The sequence below is a fragment of the Rhyacophila brunnea genome, unplaced genomic scaffold (genome assembly GCF_057557595.1).
Source record: "Rhyacophila brunnea isolate RB1 unplaced genomic scaffold, BYU_Rbru_1.0 scaffold_7, whole genome shotgun sequence".
Classification (NCBI taxonomy): Eukaryota; Metazoa; Arthropoda; class Insecta; order Trichoptera; family Rhyacophilidae; genus Rhyacophila; species Rhyacophila brunnea.
In genome coordinates, this window is record NW_028233339.1 from 11,917,794 (window position 1) to 11,940,766 (window position 22,973).

A 22,973-nucleotide genomic window follows, 5' to 3' on the forward strand; every position below is an offset into this window, starting at 1 on the left:
TCATTTCAGAGGCCATTACTATTATGAGAACGGCTTTTGCAACGAGCCAGAAACGTCGAGGAAAGAAGGATTGCGAACATGCGGTGAAACCCCAAAAATCTATTACGATAAGCAACGTGTGGATACATCACTAGCAAAATTTCATTTTTTCAAATTTCATTTTTGCAAATTTCAAAAAAATCATTCGTGAGTCCACGGTTTCAGATACATTAAAAAATACACCTGACAACTTTCAAAACTCGCGAGTGACTGGGAAAAATATTCGGATAAAGTAATTTGGTCAATACCTATGTATCTACCTATAATTCACAATTCTGTATGTGTCATTGCTGGTCAATGTCAATGTTAATTAATACATTTTGTTTCCAACCAGTGAGATGATTTTTTTAATGGAAAGATATTTTCGTTTTTACTAAGTTTAGGTAGGTACATATTTCAATATAAGTATACCTAATGATTCTTCTCGATTTGCCGCCCTTCGAGTAACTGCGCCCCCAAGCGATGCTCAATCTGCCTAATATATGGTCGAAACGTCATTTTACAATTCAATCGACTGTAATTCGAAATTCCCCACATACATTGGAAAAATCATTGCAATGCTTTGAGTAGTAGGTACTTATATAGTACCTATATTAGTATATGGCTTTGAGCTAGATTTTGGATATTATTTTCATTCTGTATAACTGTAGAAAAATATGGAAATCATTATTATTTTCAAAATTCACATTGGTAATTGGGATCGACCAAATTTTGCTTCGAGATCGACCTATTAGAACCCTTGCTCTAATGGTTCTAGCACATGAGTTCACGTGACGTGATAATATTGTGTTTTAATTATTAATTGTATGAGGTATGTAATATTATTATTTTCTATGTACCTAACTATGTGTTCATACTATTTTATAAAATAAATATGTACCTACTTATAAATGATTTATAATTGAACTTTAAAAGTGTTCCGCTTTTTAAAATGTATAGGTACGTATATACCCACACTACCTATCTAATAACATTGAGTTTAGGCAGCGTTGATTTTGTATTTTTTAGATTTAGACAGGTTAGTAAGTATGTAGATTCATACCAATATGCACGCGCGTGTAGGAATGGATCACGTTTAAATTTCGGTGGTCAATGAATGACAATCAAGTTAGATATTTTATAAATCATAATCGAAATGACAGATGAAAATAGAAAAAGAATGTGACGTGGTAGATACCTGATGAAAAATGGAAGGCATTGGAAAATGTTCCACGTTTAAAAATAAAATCGCGGGAAAAGTGTGTTTCGTGAATTGTCTTTATGTGACAGTAATTTTCCTGCAATTTTTGGCGGGAACGGATGGAGGAGTGGCTTTTAAAGGAGAGAAGCATCTCCAACAAAGAGATAACAACCAATCATTGAAATTAGTCCATGTGGTAAATATTAAAAGAAAAAAAAATACTAAACATAATATATGTGTGAACAATAATTATTGTTAGCCAGTCGTTTGAAATAAAAAGTAAACACATAATAATATTTAAGTACCTACTTTAAATTCATAGCAATTATGGAACACAGACAAATTACATTATTATCTAAATAATTGTGAATTAGGTCGGTGAAGCTAAGAATTCTAGAAAAGAGTCTTACTTCAATATGACATGTATTTTTAATTGAATAAAATAACCTTCAAATAAGAGTATCGAATTAAACTATTATACTAATTACTAGATTCAAGTCTGTCACGTGAAAATTCAATAACATATTATTGTGCCCATCAGTGGCGAGGGGTGGAGGTGGGCTGTTAAGATTCGACATAAATAGTGCACACTAAACTTTGTCAGTCGTACTTATTTGTTTTCATTGAGCTAATAATACAGTTTGCAGATGGTGCTGGTTAGTTTTTTTTAAATTCAATTAAACCCCGCCTAAACCAAACCAAATAGTTATGTGAAATAATATAAAAGTGTGCTATGGGCGATCCGACAAAAATAGTACACACCTTTTCAGTCATACTTTTACATTTTCGTTTAATTAAGACTACATATTATTTCAGATAATGTTGATTAGTTTTTGAAACACATTAAGCCTTATTATACTATGGGTTGGATTAGGCAGGGTTTAATTGATTTTTAAAAACTAACACACAATATGTACACAGTACACATTGTATGTAGTCTTATGTTCAATGAAAACAAATACGCATGACTGATAAAGTTTAGTGTACACTATTTATGTCGGATCTTAACAGCCTACCTCCACCCTTCGCCACTGGTGTCTACAGTAGGTTCAAAATCATGACAAATAATATCCTTTTATGGGGTCACCTCTAAGATGTAAATAGATAATGTTATTATGTACCTATCTATATAGGAATATTATCCTAATATTTTTGAAAAAATTATTGATATTATCGATGGCCCAGTATTTAACAGTAACAACTCAAAAAACGTAGTTCTGAGATAGCATGTTTTAATATTTGAATATTTTACAATACACAAGATTTGACAAGTCTTAAAAGGAAACATGTCAGAATGTATCTGTTCGAAATTGAAATGTATGGGCAATCGCCAGTGTTAAATGGAAACTATTCGAAATGGATCTGTACAAATCTGGTTTTGTTTGAAAGTTTGTAAAATTACATATGGGCTTTTTGGCTCTCAATGTATCTAAATTATTTTTTTCGAATTGTTTCTGTACACAACTGGCAAGAGCTTATTTTTACGAATATTTTGATACCAATATCGCGAAATGTCGAATTTTTGACTTGTTACCGTTCAATACTGGGCCATCGTATTCAATACTGTCACATAATAATTATTGTTAACATAATATTATGTAGATGTATCTACCTCTAAAATTCTTAGTGTGGATTAATTAATAATGTTTGTGTCTGTCAGTATTTCCTGATGAATAAAATTATTATATCACCTTGACCTTGGGGCTGGTCTTAAATCGCAATTTAAGTTCGTCTGGTCATAGTGGACGCCTGAGGCCATCCTGTTTCGAATCAATATAAGCAAATTGAGTTTTTGTCTATTAGAAAAAAAACAAGTTCGTATTTATATGTTTATGTTTGTAGGTTTTCCGCCATGGTCAAAGAACACCAGCCGATACCTATCCAAAAGATGTGTACGCGAACCACAGTTTTTCTCCATTCGGCTGGGGTCAACTTACACACGTAAGCCATTAAAATATATTCATATAATGTGTAATACTAATAACTATAATATTTATTAATTTTTTTTTCGACCATGTCCGATCCTAATATGGCCATATGGGCCTCCACAGTGTGGAGGTTTTGTATTAATAGATTATGTTTTTACGAGAAATGGATGTCAGTCACTTGCTCAACCTATTAGTTCCATGCTCTGACTCATACACAAATTGAAAAACAATATGTGTGCTTGCCAGAACCATACTTAATAAAAATTCGTATATGCATATTGCCATACGACGTATATTTGCTAATCTGTACACTCACTTCGGTAATTAAGAAATAAATGCAGCTAGTCCCGTCACTTACAGAAATATATATTACCTAATGTTGAAGAGGTAAGTAAGTTAATTAATATTGAATAACTAGTATGTATTGATATTTTCGCATGCGACAATAAGTGGGTAGGTACCTACATTATTTCAGAGTTCCCTGGTACCCACCTACTTTACATTCGTCTTTGGCAGTGACGTCCCTAGATAAAATTCCGCCCCTAGGCACCAGCGCCAAAATGCCGCCCCATTTTTTTAAGCATTTTTTTATCATCATTTCATAACTCCAATATCTCATGCCATCTCTATTTTAATAGACGATATTGTGAGTCCACGGTTTCAGACACATTAAAAAATACACCTGAGACCTTAGCTTAGACCAGTGGTCGGCAAACTCATTAGTCAAGAGAGCCAAATATCAAGAGTACAACGATTGCGATTTCTTTGAAGAGCCAAATTTCTTAAACTAGAACTATATATGTAGGTACACTGATTATTAACTTAATAAACTTTAATTAAAGTTTTAAGTCTTAATTAAACTATAGGTAGGTTAGGTATACTGAAAAAAACTTGATGTCTTACTTAATAATGTTATTATTTATTGATAAAAATTAAATTGTAAGTAAGGTATCCATAAAATTAAATCAATAAAGTATATAAAAGTCTATAGAGATATAAATTACATCAATTATTATCTTTAAATTAATAATTGCCTTCCATCTCCTTGAAAGGTTTGGGTAAGTCAGGATTGTATGCTGTTGTTTTTAATTTTAGGCACAATGCCAGGTTTTCATCAATAAGACGACTTCTCAATTTACTCTTACTTGATAAGGTTCATGCTTGCAAAAGATTGTTCGCATGAATATGTAGAACCGGAAAGGGAAAGAACAGCAACGCTAGTTTTTTCAATTGATCATATTATGAGTCAGGAATACTATTCCAGGTGTTAAAAATCATCATGTCTTCCTTCTCCAGGTCTTTCAAAGTAGACTAATTGTGCTATGAACCATATTCATATTTGCTTTTTTCCAATATGTCCATATCAGCACAGAGACATTCATAATTCATAATTCTTTATTTATTAAATCCAGCAATTGCATTTAAAAATGTTGAGTTGCCAATGTCAAAATTAAAGGGAGAAAAAAATAATTCTCTTACCGAAGCATTAGGAGATTTTTTTTAACAAAGACTAACGTCGCTTTGCTGTTTCTGAATTCCTGAAACCTGTTGATAAGAGCTTTTCTCATATTTAAAATTGTTGTTTTGAAATAGCGAATGTCAATATCAGAATTATTTTCGTAGCGATGTTTCAGCAGGCTTTGAAAGTGAATCGAAGATTCTCTTTCGAAATCTGAAGCAAAAAGGGAAAATTTGTTTTCGTATGAAATAACTTCTTCTAACATCGAAAAAAATGTGTTTCCTTCCCCTGCAGTTTATGATTAAGCTGATTTAGATGAGACGTAACGTCTCCCATGAAATATTTTTTTTGGATCAACTGATTGTCCGTTACCTATTTCTGGATAGTGAACACCATTCTCAGGGAGAAATGCTTTGATTTCTGTTAATAAGGAAGCGAAACGTTTCCTCTTGATAACCAACGTACCCTGTTATGCAGCAGAAGATCTGCGTACTGCTAACTAAAAAAAAATTGGCGATGATTAAGAGCTGACTTTGCAAATTTCTTTTGGAAATGTCTGCGCACAAAGCGCTTTTTGAAATTTGCTTATTTTTTTCTGTAAAAATAGTAACAAATCCTTTTCCTACTGGCGTTCCTCATTTGAAAACGGAAGTACTATTAGCTGCACTGGAGGGGATTGTTAGTTCATAGTTTTAACACTTGGACAAGAAGTTTTGGTTCGACAATAAAAATAAAGATTTTTTTACAGCCCATTCTATTGATGTTTCTCATTCAAATACGTTACAGATATTATATCTACCACTTTAAATCTGAGTACCCACATAATAAGAGATCAGAATGTAAAAAGGTTTATATCTTTGTATCAATATTGTCTTTCTTTTTCTACATACAAGTTTCAACCCAAAAATACTGGAATAGACCAGAATCTTGACCAAGCAAATTTTGGTCAATTTTGATATGACGTTTCCATATAACTAGTTAAATTCAATTAATTATAACTAAATTCTATTAAAGCTAATTGCAAATATGAGTGATGATTAAACAATAAAATCAGTGTTGCACAGTTGACCATGTTAGATAACCAAGTACCTACCCACTAAATCGAGTGGGACTTATTATAAATAGTCTTATCGTAACTATGTACCTAATAAAATAATTTTATTTCTGGAATGACCTTGATTGCGGTAAAATATGTAACATTGTTTAAATAATGTACCTACATTACAAAAAGACAGTTACAAATTATTAAACAGTAGGTTATATCGACGGCATATTATTTAATTTTTTGTTCGACTTTTTATAATACCTACCTATAAGTAAGTGGCGAAAGGTGGAGGTAGGGTGTTAAGATCCGCCATAAATAGTGCACACTAAACATTTTCAGTCATACATATTTGCTTTCATTGAAATAAGACTACAATTATTATTATTAAAAATGTTGTTGGTTAGTTTTTAAAATTCAATTAAACCATGCGAAAACCAAGCCATAAAGCCAGCGCTCCATTGGCGAGCCAAAAGTCCGAGGACAATAAATCGTCCGATTTGTCTATGCTCTGATACTGATCAACGAACGAAAAAGTCGAGCTGTCAAAAGTTGCAATTATCGTAATGTCTTCCGATAATCCTATAATTTTGTGTTATTTATGTAAACTTGTATAAAATAATATAGCAGTGAAAACAACACAAGTTTTACGTTTTATTTTACAAATTTCATAAATACAATAATAAAAAAAAAAAAAAATCTCTCATTTTCTAATATGTAAATTAACAAATTAATCAATGAAAATGTTTAAAACAATTACAGATTTTTTCGGTCCGAATGATCGTGTAATAATGTCAAATGGAATTTGCATAGTGATCGATGGACGAAATCTGGCAACTCGGAGAGTTAAATATCAAACATGTTTGAAATCCAACGAGCCTGGTCTGCGGATTAAAAAGTCCACAGATCTGGGGTGCTCCACGCGAAAAAAAGTCCGAAGACAGTAAATCATCTGACTTGCGTGCAAATGGAGCGCCGGACTAATAGATAATAGTCAAAAAATACTCGTCAGTACTATAAAATATCTAAAATACTTAATTAAATCATACATAACTTTGGATATTTTATAGATAGAATAATATTTTTTTATCTAATATAGTTTGGAGTGGACAGGGCTTAATGAATTAAACAAATGATCCAAAAATATGACGTGTGATATGTACTTATTCTTAATCCAACAAAAACAAATCATTATTATCATTATTTAGCTACGTATTTTTTACGACTTATGCGAGGTATAAATGAGAACTCTGCCATTCTGGGCAGTGTTGACCTGTGTGTCCCTGATAACTATCTTAGAAATAGTGAGCATCAGTTGTTTATTCAAGGTGCAGAATCTACCTGCCACTGGTAATGCCAATTGGGAGGGCGATATAACTATGTTCAACAAAATTGCTTCGGGTGTTGATATATTCCACCTACGTGAGTATGAGTATAGGTGGACGTTGTTTTATAAATTCTTAAAATAGGGTATGCTTAACTCATCCGGTGTACTTCCTTGTACCTATCGAATTTATATTTTTTGTATTTACACATTTCTACTGTTTAATAACTTATTACTGATCTATCTCTTTTTTTATGTAATACTGTTTTATATTTCTTTGTTTCTAAATGTCATGTTGTGAACGTCTTAAACTTATAATTTGTAATGTCCACAATATGTTAAAAATAAATAATTTGAAATATAAAAAAATGTTAGTTAATACATTTTGTTTCCACTTTCAATACCGAATATATCGATAAGTATAGTCCGATTTCTAAAATCGGTATTTTGATATCGAAATATACTGGGATAGGTACCGGTACCTAATAAATTAATTGTCAGAAATTATATTGTTAGTAACTACTCTTAATCTTTATAAATATTTTAAATATAACATAATGTATTAGTAGTTATGGATAGTTTATTGCATAAGCACTACTATCTCTACCATTGGCCTAAATATCGTCCAAATTTGCCGGTAGTTTTTTTTCATTCAAGGCCTCCCCAAGGTCAAATTAATAAGTAATAAAATAACATACTCAAACATTCAAATCGAATTCAGTGCTTCCAAAAAATTTTGATCCCTGAAATTTAATATAAATAAATATCACGCGGTACTTACAAATTGTCAGAGTTTCAGCATGGGGACCGGGGTCGGTGATTTTTTTGGGTAATTACTCCAAAATATAATATGACGTGTTTACTTACACGATATTAATTTCTCAAATTGATAGTTGTACCTACTACCTAGTAGGTTTTTCTTAAATTTTATGGAATTCGTAAAACTCAAAGAGCATATTAAATAATTTAAATTAAAAAATAAAACTCAAGCTAATCAAATTAAAATCAATTGTATGAAGTAAAAGATGTAGATAGTAAATAAACGTAATCAACATCTCATTATGGAACTAAAGAATATAATTATTGAAAACACTGCAGGTTTTGGAGAAATGACTAGTAGGTCCTGGCTCCCATAGACGTTTCGTATAGGTACGTACATAATATGCGGAACGTATTCTGACAATAATTGAAATAGGTCCTAGGGGTCACAAAGATATGATGTCGATGTTGCCAGGCGAAATTAGTGGTTTTTTTTATTGAGGTTTTAATTTTTTTTAAACCCACCAAAAATTGTTCTGAGTTCTTCAATAAAACCAAGACCGAATCACGCATCGATTGAAAATGCAACAATTGTACCATGCCATCGGCATGGTCATAGAACGGTTCATCCCATTTGAAAAAATAAAAATAGCGGGTAGTGCAATGTGTTCAAAATTATCGATTCCTAGGATCCTCCTTGGCTTCAATTCTTTTATTTAGTATCATTTTTGTAAAGAATCATCCAGATTGGTTTCTTTACTTCTTTACTACATCTATGCATATGACATTAGTTTTAGTATTATGGCTAATCCAGAAACAGTGTAGGTTGCATATATAGGAGGTGAATAAATGAAATAACGATAACCACACTAAGTACACATTACTAGTATAGTGGCCTATCTAACATTTATACTGGCACTTTAGCCTATAAACTAACATCACAATGTTTGCTAAATCTAAAACATTCTGGAGAAACCTTGATAAAGGAATATGAAAAGCAACGATTCGAATTAAAACAAAAAGTGTTTTTGACATCATAAAAAATTAATGCATCTGAAGAAAACCGGACCGTTCTTCTTTTTAAGCTTCTAATTACGACTATAGGCAAATCAATCGACAGTGGCACAATGGGTGATTCACATGTGTATTTGTATTATTTGCTGCAATACCTGTTTTGATGCTAGCAAACACTACTAATGCAATTGCGAATCGCTTTTGTTGTAGTTACCCATGGTATTAATCCCATACCACATAAGCATGAAGTTCGATAGTTTTGACAGAAAATATGACGTAGTTAGAGCGACGTCGATCGAGAGAAAACGATGCAAAAAGCTTCATGTAGAAGCAGTCGGAAATAATAGCGGTAGGTAAAATAATTTAACCCTTTACTGCATTTTTTTTTTTGTAAATTTTTATTTCTTCTTGGTGTCTAAATGCCTTGTGAATGAAAGAAAAATAATATTTTTTTTTTCGAAAATTTCATTTAATTTTGTATGTTACTGCGTGGTGTAGCAGATTTACGACATTAGGAAATCTTACATTTCAGTATACAAAACCAAATGATAACAATTATAAAAAAAACCAATGTACACACCTTATTTGATGTGTAGATATTTTTATTCAACCAATTTCAATCTTCTGTACATTTTTAAAAAAATTATTCACAAATGCGGATTTTCGCGTACATACCAATTCATCAACTGTCAAAGCAGAAATGCAGAGACTATAATGCAGACATGCTTTATTTCTTGAAATGTCCAAAAAAAATCGGTAAAGTAGGATGTCAATGGTAAAACAGTTTTCTAGGCATCGAAAAAGGATATTATTTGATAATTTACACAGATGGCATTGGCTATATTGAAATAGTTTGAAATGACGCAAATTTGCGACACTATGCAGTAAAGGGTGTTAATTTATCCTATGTAATTCGTGCGCTGAGAAGATATCGCTACCTGCGCAATTTCAAGATTATGTTGTTTCACTAGTACCACTTTACCTACAATGATTTACCTATACATACAGAAATACATTGAAAATAAGCTCAAAACAATATTTTATTCGAATGAAAGTGATCGCATGTATTTTGCTGCCATTCTTGAGTGGACACTCGGTATCAACCACCGGGAAACAAAAGTGTCCCTGACAAGATGTCAATATAGCTATAACATTTCAGAATGATAGCTAAAATAAGGGTTATCTTCTATAGATGCTATAATAACAATTGGAGCATTTTGATGTCAGAATAATTTCGATAGGTAGGTACGGTTTCAGTGAATTTCTGTATTCACAAAATCATTATTCACAAAGAGAGGTTATTGACAATGGTAGATATTTTTAAAATTAAAACTTTTCACAGCGGTTCGAAACCAGTGGTATGTAAGTAATTTATGCAATATACAAGTATGTATTCGTTAAAATGTAGTGCATGTCATTTTCCCGATATAATATCCCCGATACGAATGATAAGAAATTAACTATTATCAGGTTGGAAAAAAGAACCAGTATAAGCTTGGAGAGTTTTTGAGGAGTCGCTACGATGAATTCTTGGGCGTTACTTATTCAGCTTCCACCGTCTATGCCCAAAGTACGCGTCCTGACCGCGCTAACATGAGCTGTGCCTTTACACTAGCGGGACTATGGCCAACCAAAGGGACATCCTCAGATTGGAGTCCAGATGTTTATTGGTCTCCGATTCCTATAAGTAGCGAACCGTTAGATGAAGACACGGTAAGTTATATATTTTACGAGAACATATTATTATCATTAACTCGTCGATTAAATTTCATTTCATCAGCAGCTATTGAGGGTAGTTTTTCACATTTTTGATCGTAGTATTAGCACTTATTGTAACAATTACAATAAGTGCTATGTTTTAACAGCACCTCTCTTGGGTGTGCTAAATTTTAGAGCGATGTAGAGAGTTTAGACGGCTAACTTATTGTAACATATGAAAAACTACCCTCGATAGCTGCCGATAGCAGTCTTGTGTAGGGAATCCAATTCCAAGCCAAAATTCTGATCCCGAGATTTTGGGATTACAATTTGACAATCCCGGGATCCCGGGATTGGTCCCGGAATTGTCATTTTTTCCATAGTTAATATCAAAAATTATATTTACAAATAACATTGATAAAATCGGTCAAAAATAAGTCTAGTACCTATAATTTATACTATTTAAAACATTTATTGTTAATATTGTGTACGTACAATCTTGGAAATACATAAGTTTAATGGAGTAAATAATATTGTAATATAAATAATAATGTGAATTTAATATGAGATTGCTGTTTCTGATAGTAAAGACTTAATGAATGGGTTAGCGAGATTTAAAATAGTAAAGCAAATCATGGTGTATGGCCTTTCCGCTTCATAAATCTAATTAGTCAGCCAAATATGAAACTGCCGTAAAACGTATGAGATCATGGTGGAATTACTTTGTTAATAGTGCGAAGCATTGTTTTTTTCCAATCTTTCTCATTTTTATTAATTTATATGAAAAAATAAAATGAATCGGCAACTTATACATGGGTATAAATCAAACTTGACTGCGCTGTAAAATAATATTACCTATCGGTATAGTTAAAATCTCACAATTTAAATTTATTAAAAATTCGTTAAAAGTCATGTTTTTGAAATATTATCAGTAAATAATGGCAAGGTCGATAAAACATGGATTCCAGTATCGTCAATACCGTCAGTATTACTGTTGCGTTATTACTGTCCGTAATACTGATAGCGTAGGTAGGCTGTAGGGTCTGCTTTTGACATAAAAACTTGAAATAAACATAATTATGGATTCCAATCCCGGGATCCCGAGCTATTTTCGATACCTATGAATCCCGGGATTGATAAACATAATCCCGAAACTTTCGGGATTGATTTTTTTATCAATTTTTATGGAAAATAAAATAAAAACGAAAATATAACAGAAAAAAACTTTTAATAACAAATAACTACATTAGAAATAAACTGAGTTTGAATGAAGTATGATTACATAAATTAATAAAAATGAGAAAGATTGGAAAAAACAATGCTTTGCACTACAAAGTAAGTCCACCATGATCTCATACGTTTAACGGCAGTTTCAAATTGGGCTGACTAAATTAGATTTATGAAGCGGAAAGGCCATAAGTACACCATGATTTGCTTTACTATTTTAAATCTCGCTAACCCATTCATTAAGTCTTTACTATCAGAAACAGCAATCTCATTTTTTTTTTTTTTTTTTTTTTTTTTTAACCATGTCCGATCCTAATAGGATCATATGGGCCTCCACAGAGTAGAGGTTTGTAATAACAGATTTTTTTTTACGAGAAATGGATGTCAGCCACTTGCTCAACCTATTAGGTCCATACCCTGACTCACACACATATTGAAAAACAATATGTGTACTTGCCAGACCCAGGATTCGAACCTGGGACCCACGGCATGATAGTCCAACGCTTATGCCGCGCGGCCACCGTGGGCGTCAATCTCATATTACATTCACATTATTATTTATATTACAATATTATTTACTCCATTAAACTTATGTATTTCCAAGATTGAACGTACCTATACAATTATTAACAATAAATGTCTTAAATAGTATAAATTACACTAGATTTATTTTTGACCGATTTTTTCAATGTTATTTGTAAATATAATTTTTTTATATTAACAATGGAAAAACATACCAATCCCGGGATCGCGGGATTGTCAAATTGTAATCCTGGGATCAGAATTTTGGCTCGGGATTGGATTCCCCAAGCATAATGTAGGCATGTACACGATTATAATTATTAACAAATAAAACTAAGTATATTTTTGTTCTAATAATATTATTATTATACAATAATAATAATTGAGAACCGTTTGAAGAAATTAATCAATCCGTTCTTTCTCTGGCTATATTTTTGGTTTCAATTTATAAATCGGCCAATAGGAATAGAATATTATAAAAGTATTGTACAAACATTAAGTGGCTATATGACTAACAACTCTTTTTCAAACCCATTAAATAAATACATGGTTTGGTACAATGGTTTGAAGTCGTATTCAGTTTTTTCACCGTGTGTTCATTCTCCTTTTTCCTTCGAAGTTTCGGTCTTGTTGTAGAGAATATTTTCTATAAATGTCACACGTGTGATGATATTGAGAAAATACGGAGGAAAACACACACGATGTTCACCCAAAAACCAAATATATGATAATCTTCATGTGTTATTTTTTCAGCTACTGCTTGCCAGAAAGAGTTGTCCCAGATATTATGAGGAGCTTGACAACGTGTTTGAAGGTGATGATGTATCGGAGATTTTACAAGGAAATTCTCTTCTCTTCGAAGAGTTATCTGAAATTACTGGAATGGCGATAACTACTCCAGATGATGTTCAATCTCTCTACAGCACTCTAAAGGCTGAGGTAAACAATGACTTTGACTGATTATCAACTGGAATGAGTGACTTATTATTTGCATGGATTAACTTGATAAGCAATAAAAAATATTCTAAGAAATCAAAGTAAAATAAATCAAATAGGTAGGCAAGTATTTTGTCTTCATAAATAGATTGTATAAGAGCCGTGACGTTGTTATGGATCCATCGCTAATCCACTTGGTAGTCCGGCGCATCTATTCCATACACAAGGCTGCTATCAGCAGCTATCGAGGGTAGTTTATCATATGTATGTATCGAGGTGTTGTTATAATAAGTTAGCCGTTTTAACTGTTAACACTGTCTATCTCGCTCTTAAAGTTAACACATCCAAGAGAGGTGCTATTAAAACATAGCACTTTTTGACAGTTCATATATGGTTAACTTATTGTAACAATTAACTGACTAAATACAAAAATATGATAAATTACCCTCGATAGCCGCCGATAGCAGCCGTGTGTGTAGAATAGATGTGCTGAGAGCTATTAGGACTGATATATTAATATGGAATGAATTAAGTTTCACATACTCTTGCGATATACCTACCTACCAAAATAAATATTGAAGACAGAAGAATATAAGCACACGAAGTTTTATATTGTGATAATATTATGGTTTATGAAGATTTTACCTCCACAGATGAAAACAGAAAAAAAGACAAAGTAGGTATTTTAATTACAATATTATTGTTAGGTAGGTACATACCCATTACTTTGTTTAATTTATGGGTGCCTCATTCAGCATTATAAAAAATAAATAAAAAGAAACATTCATTAGTGTATCACATTCAAGTTAATGTAAATGTAAATAATAAAAAATGATTCACAAATTCATAAGGGTGCATTTCAATCCATACATCACCCGTAAACGTTATTATTGTGGACTGTAGGGAAACAGTTGTTTGTATTATCATTGAGAACTATTATGTATCAATTATCTTCCACAATGCAGTAGTTTTTTTTAATAACCTCTAGCATCAGATTCTATCTGCTCGTACATTTTGTCGTGCAGCGAATAATGCTAGAAACACATTACGATCACGTCACGTAAGTTCACGTGAGCTCACGATAAACTCGCGCCACGGGCAAAAAGTGTGCATTGTTGTTTAAATTGGCATTTAAAATATTATCAGATAAATTCTCCCATCCCGTAGCTCATTTTGACCCGAAAACGAAGTGTTAATAAAATCTACCAAAGTGTATCAGTGGGTCTATTCTATACACAAGGCGACTATTGACGGTAGTTTATCATATTTATGTATTGAGGTGCTTCACTGTTACAATTAGTTAACCGTCTAAACTGTCTATTTCGCTTTAAAAGTTAACACAACCAAGAGAGAGACTGTTCAAACATAGTACGTTTTGACGGTTAACTTATTATAACAATTAACCGCCGCAATACATGAATATGACAAACTACCGTTGATAGCTGCATTGTGTATAGAATATACCCACAAAACCCATTAGATCCATAGATGAAAAAGTGCTATTTTTAACACCCCCTATCTTGGATGTGTTAACTTTTAAAGCGAGATAGACAGTTTTGACAGTTTAGATGGATAACTTATTGTAACAAGTATAATACCTCAATATATAAATATGATAAACTGCTGTCGATAGCTGCCGATAGCCGCCTTGTGTATAGATTAGAGTAATAGACCCACAGAACCACACGATGGTCACCTCGCCATTTACCAAATGTGTTTCAAGCATAATAATTATCCGGGTATGGTTGAATGATGGGGCTTTGAATATTATGATTCCTAATCAAGAACTGCCATTAAAATATAAATTGAGTGTCTGAATTTATTTCAGGATGACCTCGGTCTGAAGTTGCCTAAATGGACTGAAAATTATTATCCCCATAAGTTGATACCATTGACAGAAATGAGCTTCATTTTGAATGTAAAAAGCCAGGAACTAAAAAGATTAAAAGGAGGTAAGTAATAATAAGAAATTTTAACAATAAAAACACATATGTAGGTACCAGACCTATGATGTATCATAATAACATTATGATCACAGAAGAGATTAATAAAATATAAACGTAAAAGCCATCGCCATAGACCAAGGTTTTGAAGCAGGGTACTTGATGACGGCAGGCCATAGAACCAAAATATAACAAAGTGTGCCGAGCGCACCGGAGCGCCGTTCCCCAAAATTATCGCTCCGTCTCGTGGAAAAAATAATTTGACTGCCTCACTAGATAGGCCATATAACAAAAAAATCTAACTTATCTACTTATTTTTATAAACTACATATAAAATTAGATACTTAACTATGTTGATATTTTCGTAAAATTATCAAGCGCTCTGGGTCGTAAAATTTTCCATTTCGAGCGCTGTTCAATGCACATTACAAACTTTAATGCATATTATTATCATACATGCTTAAATATTGAAAATAACATGTATTTTAACACGTGTGTATCATATATTTTTCCACACTTGACATCCGTAGCCTGTTATACCACACTCAGTAGTCAGTAGGGTAAGTCCCATTAATTTTATGTTCCGTGTTAAAAATAATATATTATTTATTAACCACTGATATCTAGCGCCGATACTATAAAGATATTATACACTAAGATATTGTAAGTATAGCTTTATAAAATGAACGCTAGATGTAAATGATTTAATAAATTATTAATAATGCATTTATTTTAAAATTCTAAAAACAAGGCATAAAATAATGCACTTCATTGACAGATTAATAGATAAATGAATTTGTTATTTTTTAGGGCCATTGGTGAAGAAGTTATTAAATGATTGGTCAGCGAAAGCCAAGGGTACAATTTCGCCAAAGGATAGAAAGATGTTCGTGTATGCCGGTCATGATTCTACCATTTCAAATTTACTTATCGCTTTAAATGTTTGGGACCGACAAATTCCGACTTACGGAATAACAGCTCTATTTGAATTATATGAGAATAATCTAACGAATGAATATGCAGTCAAGGTAAACACTGTCGTATAAACTATTCTAATAAGTACTTATTATTCAATGCTTGTAACATTTTGAAAATGAATAAAAAAGCTCAATGCAGACCTACAAACTTATCTGAAGAATTGATGAGGGAGACACAGTCGAAAACTACCCAATCAAGACTCGCAAGTGGACAGAATCTGACATTCGAATGACGTTTTCAAAATGGCGTCCATGTGATAGTTCGTAGTTTCATTTTTGACCGTTCTTCAGATAAATTTGTTGGACTGTAATTGAGTAGGTACTTAAGTCACACTATATAATTTACCTACATGAGGCTTTAAGACGGCCGTATGACATTCAAAGCACCCACGGCCTGGGGGTTTGAGTCCTTCTAATACCTGCTAGCCGGCACCTATACTTAATTCTTGGCTTTTAACTGACTATTAAACCTCTTACATAAAGTTATGTGACATTGTTTCTTTTTTTCCTCCACTTTGTTTTTTCTGATTTTCCTAACTGATTACTTGTAATTTTTATTCGAAATGTCATGTTGTGAACGTCCTGAATTAATAATTTGTTATGTACTCAACGTGTCTTTTTCAAATAAATAAATAAACACGTCTATTTTACCACGTTTTTATTAGCTAGTATTCTTGTTTGTCCGGTACAGATTTTTTCTTGTGAAGTACAAATTTTTTACCTAACTTCCCGACTAGCTAGACATTCGAAACTTTTAGAAAATATAAAAACACGACGACATTCATTCATTTGCATTCTTTTAATACTTTTGGCCATCTGTTTTGTATGTTTCGGAAAAAAATTCGTTAAAAGTAATATTTACTATTCACTATTATTGGTTGCTAAGTGGGTCCTAACAACTAAATTATTAATATATACGTGCGTTACTATGGAAATCAATATGAAATGTCAAAACGACATTTCTGTATTCCATAATATTTATTCAATATTTCTATCAAGTACCTACAATAAAAAGTTTTTATTAATACATAGAATTGTCAAGTTTATATGATTCAACAGAAAATTTAAAAACGTGGTACATAAAAAGTTCTTTTATCTTGTAATTATTTTGATATAAGTAAATTTTATTTTTTTATAAGTGCATTCACTCGGAAAGTGAAAAATGTAGGTATCTTCGAATACTACACGGACTGTAGTTCTTGTATAATAAGGGAGGTATCTTTTAAATTGGTTAAAACGACAAAGTTATAATATGCAGGTAACTACTTCTAAATAATAATATAAACCTTCATCATTTTTTTCAGATTTACCTTCGAAATTCCACAACCTTTGAACCCACTCAGCTCACCATACCAGGCTGTAGCTCTACGTGTCCATTAACCAAAGTAAATAATTATAATAACAATATTATGAACAATTCGAGGTGTGCTTGTATCGGCGACTATGTGTACCTACTGTCCAACAAGAACTTATTGGCTACGTGTTAAAACTGTGAACTAACAAGCTCCTTCCATTTAGTCGACGACAGCGCCTTTGGCTTGTGCCCAAAACTTCTTGTTGGACTGTATTTATGGGATTGTTCACATTACCGATGATGAAGTTTTAAGATAAACTAATTTACTACCGTCAAACACAATGGAGGAAATTACATGCTTCGGCCATATATTCCGTAATGAGAAATAAGATTTAATTCCAGGGTAGCAGTGGCGTTAGTAGATAAAGAGGTACTGTTTGGTTATCAGGAATACAGCGGAAAACACATTTTGAAAATAGCCGATAATCTGGATCATTTGTTAGGTTAACCTAACCAAACCTAACCTAGCCCAACCTAACCTAACCTAAACTAATCCAAACTAACAAATAATCCAGTGTATCGGGTGTTTTCAAAATGTGTTTTCCGCTGTATTCCTGATAACCGAACATTGAAGTTAATCCCTCCAAACCAAAACCCGCCACGCACCACACCCGGTCTTAATCGAGCGTATCACGTGGCCCTACATTGGCGATGTGAAGCATCTAGTTAAGTTTTAGGCCGGGAATGCCCTAGGATGAGATACCCCAAGACTAAGGTTGCTACGCTCAAAGTGAGCTCTGACTGAGTTTAAAGTTACTTTCTAATGCAAAGTGCCGGGGAGAGAAGAGCACAGGGAAATTATGAAAATAAAAATGATTCTAGTGTATATAAAACAAAATAATGAAGCTAATCATACGGACAGCAAAAATTATGTGAAGAGATCTTCACGCCCGCAGTAAGACGCCGCAATTTTTTAAAATACAAGATAATTGGCTTTAGTAGTAACCGAATAGTGATAACCGAACAGTACCGATAAAGATTATCTTCGATATACAGCCTCCGTCACATTTTCACGTTATGTGTCATATTATTATTATAACTTGTGACAAAGGCCATAGACAATTATTTATTACTGTGTTACTTGAATCTCGATAAAATATCATTACTCATTACAATTACTGTAAATCCAGAATCTGAATTATTATTCAGTTACATTCACATAATTACTTTTCAGGTATATGGTCCACATATATTTTTATAGTAATATGGCAAAATATGAAGAAAGTCCGATTGAAATATAATGCAATGTGTTATAAAAAATATATCGTCGGTATAGTGGCAAAAGGCGTTAAGTCAAAAAACCTTGTTTTGAGATAATCGTCTTTTTCTAAATTCAAGAAATTGAAACCTCTCTATTTATATAGTTTAAACATTTTTACCTAAACTTGCTACTCTATGATATTCGGTAATCGTTTATGAATTCGATTTGAGTATTGTCAAGTCTCGTTTATAGTTCAAGTTTATAGTAATAATAATTAGTTTTTTGAGTTTATTTACAAAAAGGTGAATTAACGTTTTTGCCACAACGATTTTTGAGTTAATAGAATGGTCAAACATAAAATGCTGTAGTTGAGTAGATAATAGAAACTGGCCAATTTAAAATAAAATTAAAATTAAAACAGAAATAATATTAGGTAGGTGGATACTATTAGGTAATAATATTAGGTAGGTATGGAAGTAATTTGATATTTTTGTATCTAAGATTAGTAATAATCTTGTTTCTATTTATATACAATAACATCGGTTTATAATAATTATTATAATTACAGTGACATCTAGTTAAGATGCATTGAAGGTTAATTTGTTAAAAAATGTTAGAATAACGTAATTGTAATATAATAATTATTTCCTTTGCAAAGTCTAAAAATATAAAATAAATAGTCAAGATTTTACAATCTCGATCTATTTACATAATATTATGTAATAAAGTAGTTCGTCTCATTTTTATTTTTTCAGTTGATTTCGTTGACTGAGGACGTAGTTCCTGATAACTGGGAACATGAATGTAAATCGAAGAATCCAAAGTTTGTTGCGCCAGCACCGAGAGGACCATGACATCGTTTTCTATTATAAATTAAAATAACGCATTAGATAATATAATTTAAATATATTGTTATGTTTGGAAACCATTTTACCATTGTAATAGTTATTATTAAGTAGTCAATTTAAAATGTAATAATTCAATTTTTTTTAGTGATATCTTTGTTTATATATTATTAAAGAAAAATAGAAGAATATACAGTCAACTTTTCGTGTCTTCACGATAGATGTAGCATATAGGTAGGTACATAATAATTCAACAATAATCACAATTCAAATGTGTTTTTAGTTTTTATGGACAATACTAGGTATGTATAAGTAACTAAATATTAGATTTTCCATTTTACACTGTTATTATTTTTTACTACCATATATTTTTCTATTTTAATTTATAATAAATTATACTTACATACTGTTAGTTTGTTGAATTTTTAATTTAATTTATTTATTAAATCTTTTTATGTTTTATTATTTCAATTGTGTTCAAACAGAACACTTTCGGGAAAACGTGACGTAAGATTTTTTTTAAATTATTGGTGGAGATTATTATTTCAAACCTACACAATGTTATTGATAATTTAATTACATTAAAAAAAACACTGCATTACCCTCCCAGAAATCGAAATGGACAAGGTTGTCGTTCCGTCTCGTGGAAAAAAATAATTTTACCGCTTGAGCTAGAATGGCCATATTATAACAAAAAATCAAACACAATTATTTTTATAAAACACACATAAACTTAGATAACTATGTTAGTATTTTCGGAAAAATTAGCGAGCGCTCCGGTTCGTAAAATTTTCCATTTCGAGTGCTGCCCCCCCATAACTGTATTAGTACGGAACGTATAAAAATATAAATTTCTATTATTGACGTCTAGTTTGTAATACGTAGGCATGCAAATATTTGTTATACTTACGAATATAAGATTTCCTGCAATTTTCCAGGAATATATTGTTTAACTTCCGGATTGAAATATATATTAAATTTGCGCAGCATTCGTCAGAATTTCGCAAATATTTAGTCCCACAATTAATTCATCATCGGACACAATATTACTTAAACTTTTCTCCTTTTTGAATACATTTTTGGTTACAATCTTTTAATTTAATAAAGATTAAATTATATTTATGGACATTAATAATTAATCACATTAAAAATTACCTAAATTAATATTATAATTATAGTAATATTATATTATAATTATTATAGTAATATAATTATCTAAATAATCACAGTACAAATAATTGGATTCGAACTCTTTTTATTGTCTGGGTGAGTGTTGCTTTCCTAGCTCCCTCCAATCTTTTCGGTACCTAGTTTTTTGCCACCAAGTACATCCATCGAACTTTATGAAAACGTCTATCCAACGGGTTTTATGGCGTCCTTATGAGCGTTTAGCATGGCCCCCACATCCTGAACCGGGCCCCCATGCTGGGATTTTTGGCGGGCCCCCCTACCTATCTCTAAGGATAAAGGCAGTGTGCTGCTCTACAGTAGTGTTTTCCAAATGGTGTACGCGTAAATTTAGAAGTTGACGAGTGTTGATGCACAATTAAAATTTTTATCGTACAACCATATAATTTTAAGTACCTAATAACATTATTGAAGGTAAATAGCCTTTTTGTTTATATCACTTATCTGGTCGACTGGCCTCTCCGGGCCCCTCCTTAACCCGGGCCCCCAGGCTAGAGCCCTGTTAGCCCCCCCTTGTGGGGGCCATGGTGTTTAGTGCCCCATTGGGTACCACTGTATTTGTCCAGCATTTGTCCAGCGATTGTCCACTCGCAGAGCGACATTCTAGCCCAACAGATGATATTACTTACAATTGCATGATTATAGATGGCGTCCGGAGTAATCCGAATTTATTTATCACGTGCTTGCAAGCAGTTAATTACGATATATTTGCGAGTGCAAGGTCATCATAAATAAATTTCGAAAAAAACTGCACACATATTTTTTTTGTTCCCAGAGCATAAAGAAATATATGAATTAAATACCTACTTGATTATTATTAGTTTAGGTAGGTATGCAATATTATTTTTGATTTTGGTTTATTTTTGAGATTCGAATTTAATTATCTTATAAAATGTCACATAGGTACCTTCTTGTGTCAGTCATTTATTAATATCGATCAGTCATCATTTCGAGTTGGTGATAAGTACACGTCATTATTTTTGCTTCGTGAAATACGTCCGTTTCATCGTGTGGTATTTTAAAAAAAAGTTTAATTTAATTGCAAGCCTAGGTGCCTACTTAACAAATTAACTAGGTAATGGTTGATTAAATTATTTGTGAAATAATTAAATGAAATCTAACTAAATGTTTAGTGAATTTAGATTAATTTATACTTACCATGTTATACCTACCAACTCTACACCTTATAGTACATTATTATGTACACTATCATATTATTATAAAGACGCGCGCAAAGGGGGGGGGGGGGGGGGTGGATTCGGACCACCTACCCAGAAACGAAAAAATATAAGTCATTTAGTGAATGAAATATTATTTCTTCTTCTTCGTCAGCACCCACATGACTGAGGATCGTGACCCGGGTGATTTGGCTGTCGAACAGCTTTCTCAACGGGTTGGCTCCTCTCCTCTCGTGGAAAACGCATGGCAGTTATGAATCGGTCCAAGTATCGGAGTCATCCAATGTTTCCTTTAGTATTCTGTCGAGGCATGTTTGAAAGACAAGTCAGACTAACGATCCTAATAATTATAACCGTTACAGCATACGTACTCGACAACCACTTATGGATGCAACATATCGCAATGACTCGTAGATGAACACCGTAGCTATAGCAGCAGGCCAGGTATTTATTGCTGTACTCAAAGTGCGATCTGGGTATGGGGAATGTATCCGGAGAGGTGCGGGGGTCCGCGGTTTTAGCGACGTGAAGCTATAAGTAGTAGGCGGGGTTACTATGGAAGCCAGTGGGATCTGTTACGCATTAAAAAAATAATAATAAATTATTTATTAAATTATTGTAGACATTTTTTTGAAATGGACCCCCATATCATTTTTCTGTGCGCGCGTCTTATATTATTTATTGAGAATGGCTTCTGCAACGATTCTAAATCATTGAAGAAATACGGAGAAAAAAGTATAAGTACACAGTGACGGTGACGGTCGAAAAATAAAATACAATTTAAAAAATAGCTGTTTCAATAATAATGTATACTTAATCTAATCAATAATTTATTATCTATTAATTTATCGGTAGGTAGGTACTCAGTGGCGCGCTTAGTGACGTAGATGCCCGATGCAATGACTAATTTTTAGGCCCCTACGATAAAAAATGAACAAGCAACTTTTAATTTTCCCTATATCCTAAATCCATGTGTTCAAACGGTTCTTTCTTATTTTTTATAAATTATACAAATTATAATCAAAATCTTTAATATAAGTATAAAAAAAAAAATAATAGAAAATAAAAAGTTAAACGTTTTCTTTCGCTGCTGTTTGTCTATTTGGAAATGACTATTGCTAAGGTATGACTGAAAAAAAATAACTACTGGCGAATGCAT

The 22,973-nt window shown here is 32.3% G+C and overlaps 2 protein-coding genes across 5 annotated transcripts in view; both read left to right on the forward strand.

Annotated features, from left to right (window-relative positions):
- Window positions 1–1,074: 1,074 nt before the first annotated feature.
- LOC147064487 (prostatic acid phosphatase-like) lies at window positions 1,075–19,780 on the forward strand. Its single transcript, XM_085957595.1, has 8 exons — window positions 1,075–1,415; window positions 3,062–3,160; window positions 10,216–10,458; window positions 12,946–13,131; window positions 14,957–15,080; window positions 15,882–16,099; window positions 17,353–17,433; window positions 19,359–19,780. The coding sequence occupies exons 1-8, from the start codon at window positions 1,227–1,229 to the stop codon at window positions 19,455–19,457; spliced, it is 1,239 nt and encodes a 412-aa protein (XP_085813721.1). The 5' UTR covers window positions 1,075–1,226; the 3' UTR covers window positions 19,458–19,780.
- Window positions 19,781–21,589: 1,809 nt separating this feature from the next.
- LOC147064488 (venom acid phosphatase Acph-1-like) overlaps window positions 21,590–22,973 on the forward strand; it is a 30,603-nt gene continuing 29,219 nt past the window's right edge. For 2 of the 4 annotated variants that reach the window (XM_085957707.1, XM_085957708.1), the window contains exon 1: window positions 21,590–21,711. Coding sequence is in view for 1 of the 4 variants with exons in the window: in XM_085957711.1 (XP_085813837.1) it covers window positions 22,229–22,258 (30 nt within the window). In the remaining 3 variants the exon portion in view is untranslated. Of the gene's footprint in view, window positions 21,712–22,176; window positions 22,259–22,973 lie in introns of all 4 variants that reach the window. The other 2 variants (XM_085957711.1, XM_085957709.1) reach the window with 2 other exon arrangements.